The sequence below is a fragment of the Carassius gibelio genome, chromosome B10 (assembly GCF_023724105.1).
Source record: "Carassius gibelio isolate Cgi1373 ecotype wild population from Czech Republic chromosome B10, carGib1.2-hapl.c, whole genome shotgun sequence".
NCBI lineage: Eukaryota > Metazoa > Chordata > Actinopteri > Cypriniformes > Cyprinidae > Carassius > Carassius gibelio.
The window spans coordinates 9,279,992-9,294,034 of record NC_068405.1 but is presented as its reverse complement, the minus strand read 5'-3'; the positions used below and the strand labels follow the sequence as shown (position 1 = coordinate 9,294,034).

Sequence of the window (14,043 nt, the reverse complement as noted above, 5' to 3'; positions counted from 1 at the left end):
TCGATCTGATGCAACTGTTCTCTCAGAGGCCAGAACGCCCTCCTTTTCTCCCGCACCGCCACAGACATATCAGGCACCACTTTGAACTTGCAACCCTCTATTTGTCTGCGAGTTCCTTTCCAAATATACAACTTCTTCTGGTAGTGGTGCAGCTTGAAAATGATAGCGCGCGGATACCTGGTATCATCTCTCTTGGCCCCAACACGGTGCGCCCTTTCAAAATCCTCTTCTTTAAGCTCCAGCTTCCACTTTTCCGCAAAAGTTTTAACCAGGAAAGCAGACATGGGCAAATCCTTTTCACTACCTTCCAAAACATTCAGCAAGCGCAAGTTGTTCTGGCGATGCCTATTCTCCAATTGGTCAATTTGATCCAAAGCATCTTGTAGCTTCTTTTCGAGCGCACCTGTGCGGCTCACCTGCGCCTCCACCAAAACACCGTAATCATGCACCTCAGCCATCGCGCTTTCAAATCGGTTTTCCAAAGCCTCAATCCTCTTCACCGCGGAGTCAAGCAGTATGTTAGTAGAGGTATTAACTTGTAGTAGTTTATTGAGTTTGGACTCCAGGCCATCAAACCTGGCATTGTAATCGATGCCAGCTTCTACCGTTTCTCCCGAGCCTGCCATTTTTTGTCGTTGTTGCCTCGTGTGCGGTCTCCCTTTCGACATAAGATCGCTTTTCCTTCCTTCTGTTTTTCCCCTTCCTCTTTTCCTCCAGTCAATCGTCTGGGTTTGCTTGTTGTTGGACGTACGTTTTAATTATTGGGGGAAAAATTACACATTTAAGCCAAAGTTTTTCACACGCCGCGAGGAGCTCTAGCCCATACGGCCTCTCACGCCGCGCATGCTCATTTTGATTTTTTAACATAACTGAGAAATCCTGCAGTCTATTTGGCGGCTTGAATTGGGAGTGGGCAGGAGGGAAAGGAGACGAGAGATTTACGTCCGCACCTGCTAGTATCTGTGCTCGGAGGAGCTTGGAGGAGGGTGGTGATGGTGACTGGGGGCAGGACTGTGTTTGGCAGCGATTGTGGCAAAGCGCTTACTTGAGCTGCGGGCCCAGAGTTGAAAAGAGCGGGAAGCGGGGCTGAGTTGGGCTGTGGGCCCGAAGCTGGGATGAGCGAGAGGCAGGGCTGTGTTAGGTGGCCAATTCGGGCAAACATTAGCATGAGCCGAGGGCTCAGAGCTGAAAGGAGCAGGAGGCGGGGCAGTATGCGACAGCCAGTTCGACCAAGCGCTAGCTTGAGCCTTGGGCCCTAAGTATTTGGCGACTAGTTCGGCCAAGCGCTTGCCTGGGCTGCGAGGTCTGGATTAAAAGTTCCATGTGATGGGGCTGAGATGGGTGGAGGAAGCGGCCAGGAGCCTCCTTGAGCTACAGCCCCCTGTGCTGTTGGGATGGAAGCCGCGGTGGGAGGTTGGGCTCCAGCCGACATCGTGGGCACCCCTGCTGTAGGATTCGGGGTGCGGCCCAGGCTTGCTGATGGCCTGTTACTGTGGCTTGATAGCCGCTGGGAGCTAGGCCTTGCGGCGGATGATGGTGGAGTGCTGTGAGGTGTATTCCGAGGTACTCCTTTCTTTTTTCCTTTCTTTTTCCTTTCTTTGGGATTGGGGTTGACATTGGAGAAATGTTATTAGTTTGTAAGTTTGAGTACAAGTCGTAAAGTTCGGACTTATTCAACTTGCTTGAATGTATGACATCAGTTTTGGACAGGGCTTGTCTCAGACTCGACACTGTCCATTTTTTCGATTGGCAGAATTGTAGGCCTGGCCAAGCAGTAGGAGAACGCGGCGTCATACCGCAAATCAGACAAATCAGGGGGTGCTGACTTATTGTTCCCCGATTTCAGCCCCACATTACATGCTGAAATAGCCTAAAGATAGACTTTTACAGTCAAAAAGGCTCTACCTTTGTTCCTACATAAAGCAAAGAATGTCCAATACAGAGCATTAAAAAGGAAGTAATATGCCTCTCTGCACACCATTGTTCAAACACTCTCCATTTGTAAAACCATACAGAGAGGGTGTGGAGGCTTCCCTCGCACACTGTATTGTGTCAGTCACGTTTGTGGTTAACCCAGTGACATTCAAATTCATCCTCTCATGAACAACAGACACAGAGCTACATTGTAGGGTGTAGGATGATATATCTCCCCATTTGCCTGAGAAAGAGGGTCCTTGCGCAACAGGAGAGACCAGGGTTGATTGTAAAGGAATGGAATTTCTCCTGCTATCCACAGTTTTCCTGGCCAATATGGTGCAATCAGAATCGGTGAATGTCTGAATTCCAGTACTATCTGCAATGTGTACAACAATGAGTTTGGCCACGGGTGGGCTAGAGCATCCACACCCAGAGGTGCATCTTCTCATAATTAGAGAAGAGAACAAAGGGCAGTGTGTGCTTTTGTGCGATGAGATCTACAGTAGCCTGTCCACGTCTCTGCCACAACTGAATCACAACTTGTGAGTGAAGTGCCCATTCTCCATAGCGCAGATTCCCACTGGACAACAGATCTGCTCCCCTGTTCACTGTACCCACCACATGTGTTGCACGAAGTGACAGAAGCCGAGTGCTGCTCCACACAATTAGTCTGTGAGCTAGACTGTGAAGCCGTTGAGAGCGCAGGCCCACCTGTCTGTTTATATATGCCACTACCATTCTGTTGTCTGATCTGTTCTGATCAGCACATGAAATCCCTGAAGGAAATGAATCAAGTGGTTTAAGATAGGAACACTTTGGCAAGTTTACTTGAGTTTACAGATGTATTAGGAGGGAGGATAGCGTCCTTCTCGTCCTCTTCATCATCCTCCAGAAGATTGGCGGGTAATTCCTCATTATAATCGTCATCCTCTCCTGTCACACATGCAAGGGTATCACCAAAGAGAGGGGCCAGGTCAGGAGCCTGCACAACCATGATATCACCCCAAGTACTAGGCTCTTGCGGCTGCTTAGCTGTCTCTTCTATGGGTTGAGTCTGAGAGGAGAAGCATGGGTCCTGGTTTCCTGCAATCACAACCCTGAATCTCCTCTCACAGGTTTTATTAGGAAAACTAGAACAAATAGAGCAGCTCTCTGGAGTAGATATCGCAGCTTGGGCATGCTTAACACCTAAGCATGCAATGCAGAGAGGATGTGAATCCTTAGCCAATATCCATAGACTGCACAAGCACATGTGAGGGGGAGCATTTTTCCCCGTCTTTCAAGTCTCAGCTGAACTTCCAGAGTCTCGTCACGCCTCGGGTGAACTTCTAGAGTCTCATCATGTCTCAGCTGAATTTCCAGAGTCTTGTCACGTCTCAGCTGATCAACCAGAGTCACGTCACTTCACAGATGATCAACCAGAGTCATGTCACTTCACAGCTGATCATCCAGAATCCTGTCACTCCCTGTCTGGAGCACCCAAATCTTCAAGGTCAGTCTTTTGGCATTCCAAACTGGGATCCAGCGTAGGGGATTCAATGCTGGTATCAGCACGTGCAGCTGGTATCCCTAAGCCAGTTGAATGGCCAGACGGCCTCTACAGTCAGTGTACTGTTTGAGCACATGAATTACTCCAGGATATTGGTTTGTTTTAACTCAGAGGGAGTCTCAGCCACAATTAAAAAAGTTAACAGCTTAAGTCATTTGTGGATTAATGCATATTATAGATGCGAACCGTTTAAAACGATTCATTTCGATTTGGTGAACTGGTTCAAGAAGATCTGGTTACATCAATTGATTTGTTCATCAACCAGATATCATTGAACTGTTGTGTTTTGAACTTGCTCACAACAGACACGGAAGAGAAGACAATGCTGAATAATGTTGTAGTTTTTGCTATTTTTGGACCAAAATGTATTTTCCATGCTTCAAAAATTCTAACTGACCCTCTGATGTCACATGGACTACTTAGAAAATGTTTTTATTACCTTTCTGGACATGAACAGTAGACTGTACACAGTTTCAATGGAGGGACAGAGCTCTCAGACTAAATCTAAAATATCTTAAACTGTGTTCCGAAGATGAGGGAACGACATGAGGGTCAGTTATTAATTACATAATTTGATTTTTCGAAGAACTAACCCTTTATACCTCTGTTGTGCAGCACTTTGTTTGCCAAAATATAAAAGGATTCTTCAGTTGATTAGGATAAATTTAATTGTTTTATGCCTTCATCTGATTAACAGAAAAATTTATAAGAATATTTTATATAGCCATATAACTGTTTAAAAAAGGACCTTATAAAAAAAAAAAAAAAATGCCGCATGCGCCACAAGGCATTTTCAAAGCCATAATGTCAACTGAAAACATTGCAATTGTGTACAACAACACAACAATGAGGACAACAAAACCAGTTTAAGAGACATGTTCAGTGGTGTCCGTGTAGGATAACAGTCACCAAATTAAATTGATCTCATGTGTGTGTGTATATAATGTTTGTAAAATTGCATTGCTTTTTTTAATATCTGTAAGTACACTCTTAACATCAGTCAGTGAAGTATTATAATTCATTCCGCACTCCAACAACATCTGATTGTGTTCCTGATCAAGGCCTGTGAGCAAATTGATAACTTCCGCAAATGGTGAAATTAGCGTTTACTGCATGACAGCGGCAGCAAAGCTTCTTCCTCGGTTTTGGTACCAGTGTGATGTTGTTCGATAAAGGAATGTAGAAATCAGAGTCAGCTTGACTGAGGCTCATGGATTTTATTATAAAGTTCACAGTTCCAAACAAGCACACACTCTTCTGCTTCAAATAAATTTAAAATCAATGTCCCCCCAAAAAAGGCTGAATGGTCCACAAAGCCTGAATGGTGTGGCACTAACAACCTGTCACTCGATGTGAAGGAGGTTGTGATGGACTTCAGGAGAAACTCCTTTGACCACCCCCCACTGACCATCGACAGTTCGACTATCGAGAGAGTCAGCAGCACTAAATTCCTGGGGGTGCAAATCAAAGAGGATCTCACCTGGACCACCAACACCATGTCACTCTCCAAAAAGACACCTACACTTTCTCCGCCGGCCAAAAGAGCAAGTCTCCCTCCACCCATCCTCACCACATTCTACAGGGGAACAAATGAGAGAGTCCTGACAAGCTGCATCACTGTCTGGTATGGGAATTGTAGTGAAGCAGACCGCAAGACCCTCAAGCAGACAGTCAACACAGCTGCAAAGAAAATTGGTGCCTCTCTCCCATCCATCCTGGACATTTTCCTTACACGATGCTCCAGTAAAGCTAACAGTATCGTGAAGGACTCCACCCATCCCTCCCACAATCTCTTCCAGTTCCTACCATCAGGAAGAAGGTCCGTCAGACTGCTCAACAGCTTTTTCCTCCAGGCTGTTAGAGTGGATCTTTTTGCACATATACAGTATTATGTGAATAATAATATATTTATAGTCAAAATCTGTCAGTGTTAGTTGTGTATAGGTTTTGTACAGTTTTTTTTTTACTTAATTGTTGTGTCTGTATTTATGTAGCACCATGGTCCTGTGGGGCATGACATTTCATTCCACTGTATGTCCACAAATGTATTGAAATGACAATAAAACTCAACTTGACTTTATAACACTTTAGCAAGTTCAGAACAGAAACAACAGCCACGAGTCCACAGTCCATCTCCCTATCTGTTTCTTGTTTCCCAGTGGCCTTTAAAGGCATAGTTCTCACAAAATGGAAAATTCTGTTAATAATTACTCAGCCTGATGTAGTTCCAAACCTATTAGACCTTCGTTCATCTTCAGAACACAAGTTAAGATATTTTTGATGAATTCTGAGAGCTTTCTGACCCTCCCATAGACAGCAAGGATCCTAACACCATCAAGGCTCAGACATCATTTAAATAATCCATGTGGCATCAGTGTTTCAATTGTAATTTTTATGAAGCTACGAAAGGTAAATATGAATTAAAATTCTAATCAGAAATTAGAAATAAAACATGAACAAATGTCCTGTTTTCTTTGTGTATAGTGTCAATTCCCATGGTTGTACTGTGATTCACATGAAACTTCTCCAGAGAACCACTGAACCAAATAATACACAAAAGAAACACAACACTGATGAGAATTATGCTTTCATACTGCTTTATTCACTCAACAGCAAGAAAAAGACAAGAAAAGTTTTCTGTTAATAAAGACTGATTACTTTGATTACAATTACATCTGATTACACTGAGAATTCTGTAAGAGATTGAGCTTCTCTGTTGCTGCATGACAGACTATAAAGTACATTTACGGATGGAGCCGTCAACACACACGACCCACAGCACTCCCAGGTCAAAGCTCACATGTTTGTGGCCATTGGGACAGGCAACCATTGAGATCCAGTCTGTGCCAGCGGGGTTGGCACGAGTGACGCCAGTTCTGCAGTAGACAATAATGATGGTTTCTTGAATGCAGCATTTGGTTTACAAAAATATCATGCTTGACCAGTTTAATATTATGACTGTTCAGCTCACCTTTGGAATAAGCTCCCTTGATAGTTGACACCAAAGACACTGCCATCAGTTGCTACTTCAATCATGGACAGAAGTCCAGCAATATTCACAAAGGTGCCAGACCCAGAACAAACATTATTAGACACATCCTGCACAAGACCAAAAGAGAGAGGAAACTGTTTTTTAATGCTTTCATTGTGTTCAAGTTTTGTCAGAAAACCAAACCCTTGCAAGATATCCACTTTATTGTTCTATTTTCAAAAGCCTGGTACTGAACTTGTTTTTCAGCTCTTGTATTTAACATTGTGTCATTACCCTCAAGATCCAGATTTGATCATAGATGTTCACTCCCCAACAGCTGTATGGGCCACAGCTGTAGTACTTCAGCTTTCCATTAGGTTGAACCCAAGGAGTATTGCTGGATGGCCATTTGTCGTTAGCATCCATATTTAAACAGAATATGTCATCATACATATTGACACCTGCAAGAATCTGATCACCTCCAGCATCCACCTGTTTGAGAAGACCTAACAACACAATCAACAGTTTGGATGAAAGAATTAATAGGGACCATAGACAATAAGATGATGTCTTTGGGACTGTGGCTGAACTATTTAAAAATCAAAACATGTAAATTCATGACTGGTTAAACTTGTCTTATTTTCTTATTTTGCTCTCTGTAACTCTTCACCTGGAAACTGAATGAACCTGCCACTCTGAAGCTTGAATATGTTGTTTGCTGCATTCACCCCCAGCTGACCAGCAGGTCCAACAGTGAAGTGCTTTAGAGAGATGTTGATCTTTGTGAAGACATTATCCTCCAGGATGAAGGCTTCATCAAAATTGTTCACTCCAACCACTGAGCCCATTCCAGCATCGATCTGCTTCAGGTTCCCATTCATCACACTACAGTCTAAAGCTGTGAAAACAAGGTGCAAAATAATCAGTGATTGCGAATAAAGAGGGTTTTAAATATAAAATATTTCCATTAGCCAAAAAAATTTAATAATAATAAAAAATAAAAAAAAACATTTTTTTACCCAGAGTGTGTAGGAACTGGCAGCAGAAAAGTAGCACGATGCTCTGATAAACCTTCATTGCTCCACGATAAAGTTTGTTGTTTAGACCTGTTCAGAACCAGAATTCAATTATATAACCAAAAAAAGAAAAAAAAGAAAAATGAATACCACGGTGACAATAAATGAAAACAACCTTATCTTGTTAGATGAGGATTCAACAGTCAGATGCATGTACTAGAAACTTGCATTCAGTGTGTGTAAATGCTGTGGAGTGAAAGCTTATATAGCTGAAATATGTTTCCTGATTAGACTGGGCAGGGGGTTTCAATGCCTATGGAATGGGGATCTGTAAGAGAATACTTGTTTTTTTGGATCTCTGGTAAAACATAACAAAGAACTGTTTCTCTTTTGACTTTTCTCATGTCTCTAGACAATAACAGCAAACAAGTCAAGTGTTCCAGAACGGCAGATAAAATATGAAGGTAATGTAGAGAATTTTTGAAAGGAATGCAATAGTCAGAAAAGCATTAGTCTATGTATTTCTACAAATCCAGTGGATCTTTGCTTTCTCATGAATTACCCTACATGGAACATAATAATCCTAAAAATAATATTTATTTTTCATAATATTTATGAAAAGTGAAATTGCCCTGACATAGTTATTGCTGTCACAAGTCGGTCGGGCTCATCACAACACACTCCCTCACTGAATATTAATCATCAGCACCTGTTCATCATCCAATTATAAATCTTCCCCAGCGCTATAAAGGCACACACCTTGGATCCTCAGTTGTCCGATCTCGTGACTACCCAGCGGAACATTCTCCTGCTAGTTACTTTAGTTGACTCCTACTAATACTAACCATTTGTGTTTACCATCTCTCTCAGCGATCTGCCTTCTCCATCCCTTGATCCCTGTTATTCTACAGTGCTACCTCTATCAGTATCTCCTCTACTCACTATCGCCTAGGTGTGTGCTCACCATCCTCCCCTCTGGTTACCTACCTCGATTATTCTGGTCACCCCATCTGGCAAGTTGATACCCGTTGCCAAGGATCCTCCTTCAATCTCCATTCACTATTCACCCACTGTTCTATTCTGCTTCCTTTCATAAATACCAGTTTCCACTAATCCTCTGTCCCAGTCCATTTGTTACAATTGCAGAGTGAACCAGTCAACAAAATGTCTAGTGCTAATGACCGGACATAGATTGAATAAACAAACTGATGGCTTTGTTAAAAAGCCTTCTGTAAACATCTCAACTGTGGAAGCCTGTTTCCGCAGAATGAAAAATATGCAACATGAGCATATCTGAATTTAATTCTACAACCAACACTTTGCATTTTGCTTTAATTTTTTCACTAAAGGAGTGGAATCCTGGAGACATTGCAACCTTCATAATAAAATCTTTTCTTCTTGAATAATTAATCAAAATGAAATTTATGCATGTTAGAAAATAAGTTTAGTCTGCCTTTTTACACTCTAAGAATCTGGGCCCGGCCTCTCAAAACGTTCTTATTGCTAAGTGGTCCTTAACCTCTCTCTTAACATTATGGCATGATTCCGGACACGTTCGTACACTAAGTATATCTTCTGTAAGTCACACTTTCGTAAGGTTGGTCTGGACCATTCGTAAGCTCTCTCTTTAAGATTACTTACAACAGAACAGCAATGCATTTTATGGACGACCGATTCGTGACCTTGGTCATTATGACTTCAACTGTTTTCCAATAACAATATTTTTCTTATAGTATTGCTTTTGTTATCAAATGTACAGCTGTATGTCCCAAACAAGCACAATATATATATGTTTTTTTTTTTTTTTTTTTTTTTTTTACCTTGAGGTCAGCGCTTCTTCTCAACCATGTTACTTGAGTAAAGAGTTTCTTGCCCCCTATTAATTTCACCCATTTGCAGGGACACATTTTTAAAAGGTTTCTCAGGCATTAGGCCTGATCATTTCTTTCAAATGCTGCTGTTTATTCTAGTGATGTGTCTGTAGGATTTTTTAGGCCCTACTCTTCAGCCCTTGTCACATTGTGAAGGATCAGAGGATTCGTAAATGGCCATTTGTGTGTGTGTGTGTGTGTAGCTTCAATAGTGAAAATTTTGGATCCTGTATCTCGTTTTTAATTATATATATATTTTATACACCTTTTTTGTATTTCTGTATATATACAGTATGTAGTTAAATAATTGTATATGATTTACTTTCAGTGTAAGTTGCAGATAACATTATTGGGTTGTTTTTAAAAAAAACATTTGTTTACCCTAGTGCTGGGTTACTTCATTACAACCCAGCATTAGGATGAGATGTCAGTCACCACAGTCATTTTGCGCTTGAAATGCCTTTTGCTTTGCTTATCATAAATGGATTTTATTTGTTATAATACTTTGTTTCATTTAATTTGATGTAAAAATTTATGTTCTTTAATCTTAGTTCTGTTTGTTTATGGGCGGGTTTTGGAGTCAGTTGTGGCATTTTTCAGCTATGAGTGAAATGCAAGGCCGCAGTCTGAAGTTTGCAATTCCCAAGGCAAATAGCAGCCCTTCATCGACTCAAATTTCGGCGATGCACCGATGCACTCTGCAACCTTTTGTTGCAGAGACAAGCAACTGATGAACGGCCTTCCTCTCCCGTTCACCCTGGTTCACTGATCCCTCTATGGGACTGCCCTGCCACACAGAGCAAGCCTTCATCCGAGTATCTACCTTCTCTTTGATTCACCACTGTCACAATAAAACCACCCTCCAGGGTTTTGCCAATGCTATTTGTGTCTGTGGACTCCCTCTTCCTGCCACAGTGGTGGAGAATGTGGGCAGATAGATTGGGTGAAAAAAAGAGAAGAAAAAAATATTTTGTCGTTGGATGTAACTAATATCTGTTGTCCCTGCTCACAGATGCAGCTGCTCTCTCGCTCTATCTCCCTCTTTCACTTTAGAAGCCCAGGATGGAGATCATCTGACGTCTGACAGAAATCACCACAAGCCAGCATCAGTTCGCAGAACAACTTGCTGCTCACCAGGAATGTACAGAGCAGACAGTGAAAATACATCACCATCTCACCAAACTTAGCAACCTAGATGACATAGAAGCATACCTGCACACGTTTGAAGTAGTGGGCACCCGAGAAAGTTGGGATTGACGGGAGTTGGCCCGTCTCCTAGTTCCCCTCCTGACCATTGAAGCGCAACAAGCCTATTTCTCGTATTTCTGCGTATCAGTGACTGCTTGTAGATGAACCCTCAGCTGCCCAGGTCACTGAGAAAGTGGTAGTGGACCACCTGCTCCGTGCACTTCCCCATCGTATAGAAACCCAGAGGGAATGCAGAACCCGAATAGCCTGGCTGAGCTGGTGGAAGCAGTAGAGCTGTTGGAAGCAGTCGAGCTGGCCAAAGCGGCTTTCGCGAGAGAGGCTGGAGAGAGGTCGTTGGCCAATCCCCAGAGGGCAAACCCTGTTTGGTGACCACTGGAAGGCAACTCAAAACCAATAAACAGACCTGATGGCCCCACGATGTCTGACGAACCCATGCCCACGGAACCTGCCCCAGTAGTCAACTGGACATGGCTTGCAGGGTGTATAGTTGACCATTCTTTGACTCCCGGGGCTACTGAGCCACAGATCATTATCAATGGAAGACTGGTCACAGTGACCCCTCGACTCCGGCAGCGCCATTACAGGGTAGTGCAGGCCCCGGGCCCAAGGAAAAACCACCATCCCGATTACCTGCGTGATACTTGGCAAGTACCCACCCACCAAGTCACCTTCTCTGCTCCATCAGGGGCCTGGGCCCTGGAGGTGGGCATCATCCCGGATCTCCCTGTGCCGGTTCTTCTCTGGAGGGATTGGCCGGGGTTTAAACAACTGCTTGTCACCGCGATACCTCCGGCCAACAGGGGGACCCACCGACTGTGCTGCCAGGAAAGGAACAGCAGGGTGTCGCCAGCCAGCCTTGATGACCAACGAAAGTGTGCACGAGGGCCCCAGCGCGGTAGCATTAACCTGTTTCTAAATCAATCAACTGATAACTGCTGGGGACTCGTTTGGTAAAGAATAGTGTGAGGATGACCGGTTGTGGAACTGCTGGCACCAAGTAAGTCCTGGATCGTCGATGGAGAGGTCAGACAGCCCACGCCACATCACATGCCTTACTTCCTGGTCCAAAATGGTCTGTTTTATTGTGTCGCCCCAAGGCGGTGTGTTTGTGTGTGTGTGTGTGGGGTGGGGGTGTTGGTGGTGGTGGTGGTGGTTATTATTAGTGGTGCCCAATCGAAGATGGATACAGTTATTGAGCTGGCCCACACCCATCGGATGGCTGGTCATCTGGGGGACGCCACACCATATCAAAAGGATCCACGATCACTTCCATTGGCCAGGTTTAATAGCTGAGGTTAAACCTTCTACCAGAGCTGCCCTACCTGTCAAGGCACCTTTTCAGTGTGGCCTCCTCCCAGCCCACTCATTCTTCTCCCTATAATTGAGGTCAATTGGGATGGACCTCATAGGTCCCCTGCCGAAGTCCACCCGAGACCATGAGCACATTCTGGTGATAGTGGATTATGATGACTTACAATGACTTACTTGACAAAAAAGGGGCAGCCGGAGAAAATCAGATGGAGCCAGGAAGCGGAGACAGCATTCCAGACCCTCCAGAGGTGCTTTCCTCAGCTCCAGTCCTGCACGCACCCGATGTTAGCTATCCCTTCATCCCTCAGATGCACACCTCCAACATGGGGCTGGGAGCCATGCTGTCACAAATAAAGGAAAGAGAGGAGCACCCAGTCATGTATTTTAGCCACAAACTCAGCCCAGCAGAAACCAGGTATGCCGCCATGGGAAGGGAGGCTCTAGCCATTAAGTTGGCAATCCTGGCAAAGAAGACCTCACACCTGAGAGCAAGTGCTGATCGTCAGCATCTGTCAGTAATGCTGCAGCACTTTGTCAAGAGAGGGAGAGTGAGCTTAGCCTCCAACTAAGCAGGATGCTAACCGTGTGCTCTTTTTTTTGTTGCAGAGACCAGCGACTGACGATCAGCCTTCCTCGCCCATTCACCCTGGTTCACTTACCCCTCTAAAGGACTGCCCTGCCGCACTGAGCAAGCCTTCACTCGAGTAACTACCTTCTCTATGATTCATCACTTGCCCTTGTCACAATAAATCCACCCTCCAGGGTTTTGCCAAGGCTAATTGTGTCTGTGGACTCCCTCTTCCTGCCTCAATGAGTTTAAATGTATGTAATATTGTAAATTATGATGTATTCAAACAAATACATTTGATTTGTCTTTTATTTTGTCCATGGGTGTTCTTGCTTAATAATAAATGTTCATCTTTTGATTATTGCTGTTGCCTCTAGTATTCTGTGTGAATTTTAAATTACCAGATCATTTTAAGGCAGCAAAATAATAATTTTAAACAATAGTTGACATAAATAAAAAATCCCAGCATGGTGGGTAAAAACATTTAACCCAACCAGCAGGGTCAAAATTCAAAATTGGTTGTGGCCTTGTGGTTAGAGTTTGAGTCCTTACACTAGGGTTGTGGGTTTGAGTCTCGGGCCAGCAATACCACAACTTAGGTGCCCTTGAGCAAGGCACCAAACCCCCAACTGCTCCACGGGCGACGCAGCATAAATGGCTGCCCACTGCTCAGGGTGTGTGTTCACAGTTTGTGTGTGTTCACTGCTGAGTGTGTGCACTTTGGATGGGTTAAATGCAGAGCACGAATTCCAAGTATGGGTCACCATACTTGACTGTATGTCACGTCACTTTCTTTTTGTCTTTTTTTTTTTTTATAACTCCGCATGTATTCTGTCTAATATTTACCCCATGCTGGGTTGTCAAATAACCCAGCATTTTTTAAAGTGTAGTTTTTGAATTTGCTGCTCAGTTTAATAATAATTTCATTGTCCGTTTCCTGCTCTTTCCTTAATTTGTTTTCCCTCTTGGGTTAACAAAAGTTCATAACTTATATGTCAGATAAAATGCACACTCTAAAATGGGTGAAAAATGGACAAACCCAGTGGTTGGGTTAAATGTTTAACCCAACGTTCTGGGTAGTAACCCAACCGCTGGGTCAAAATATCAAGATTACTGGGTTACTCCATATCTCACCCAGCACTGGGTTATATTTAACACAACATTTAGAGTGCAGTGTTAACTGGTTTTAGAAATCAGTGGATACAGGATCTGCTAAAGAGACTGGAGCCAACATTCCTCAAGTGTCAGCGGGATCTAACACAGCATTATGTATTTACATCTCTAGTTTACACCAGATTAAAGAATAGGTAAATATGAATTAAAATTCTGATCAGAAAGAATAAAGAAAACATGAACTAATGTCCTGTTTTCTTAAAGTGTCGATTTCCATAGTTGTACTTGTATATCACAGTATATTCTCCACAGAACCACTGAACCAAATGATACACAAAAGAAACGCAACACTGATGAGAATTATGCTTTCGTAATGCTTTATTCACACAACAGCAAGAAAAAGACAAGAAAAGAATGGATAATCAAGCTTTTAGTTTTCTGTTAATAAAGATTACAATTACATCTGATTACACTGAGAATTCTGTAAGAGATTGAGCTTCTCTGTTGCTGCATGACAG

At 43.2% G+C, this 14,043-nt stretch overlaps 1 protein-coding gene across 1 annotated transcript; it reads right to left on the bottom strand.

Moving 5' to 3' along the window:
• Positions 1-6,196: 6,196 nt before the first annotated feature.
• LOC127966871 (fish-egg lectin-like) lies at positions 6,197-7,526 on the bottom strand. Its single transcript, XM_052568193.1, has 5 exons — positions 7,457-7,526; positions 7,108-7,335; positions 6,732-6,943; positions 6,438-6,565; positions 6,197-6,342 (listed from the first exon to the last, which is right to left on the bottom strand). The coding sequence occupies exons 1-5, from the start codon at positions 7,512-7,514 to the stop codon at positions 6,198-6,200; spliced, it is 771 nt and encodes a 256-aa protein (XP_052424153.1). The 5' UTR covers positions 7,515-7,526; the 3' UTR covers position 6,197.
• Between the last annotated feature and the right edge of the window lie 6,517 nt (positions 7,527-14,043).

Excerpts from the sequence above, each read along its gene's own strand:
- LOC127966871 (XM_052568193.1), bottom strand. The coding sequence starts at position 7,514 with ATGAAGGTTTATCAGAGCATCGTGCTACTTTTCTGCTGCCAGTTCCTA. Across the intron at positions 7,336-7,456 it reads CCAGTTCCTACACACTCTGG|CTTTAGACTGTAGTGTGATG; the intron begins GTAAAAAAATGT and ends TTGTTTTCACAG. Across the intron at positions 6,944-7,107 it reads CAGGTTCATTCAGTTTCCAG|GTCTTCTCAAACAGGTGGAT; the intron begins GTGAAGAGTTAC and ends TTGTGTTGTTAG.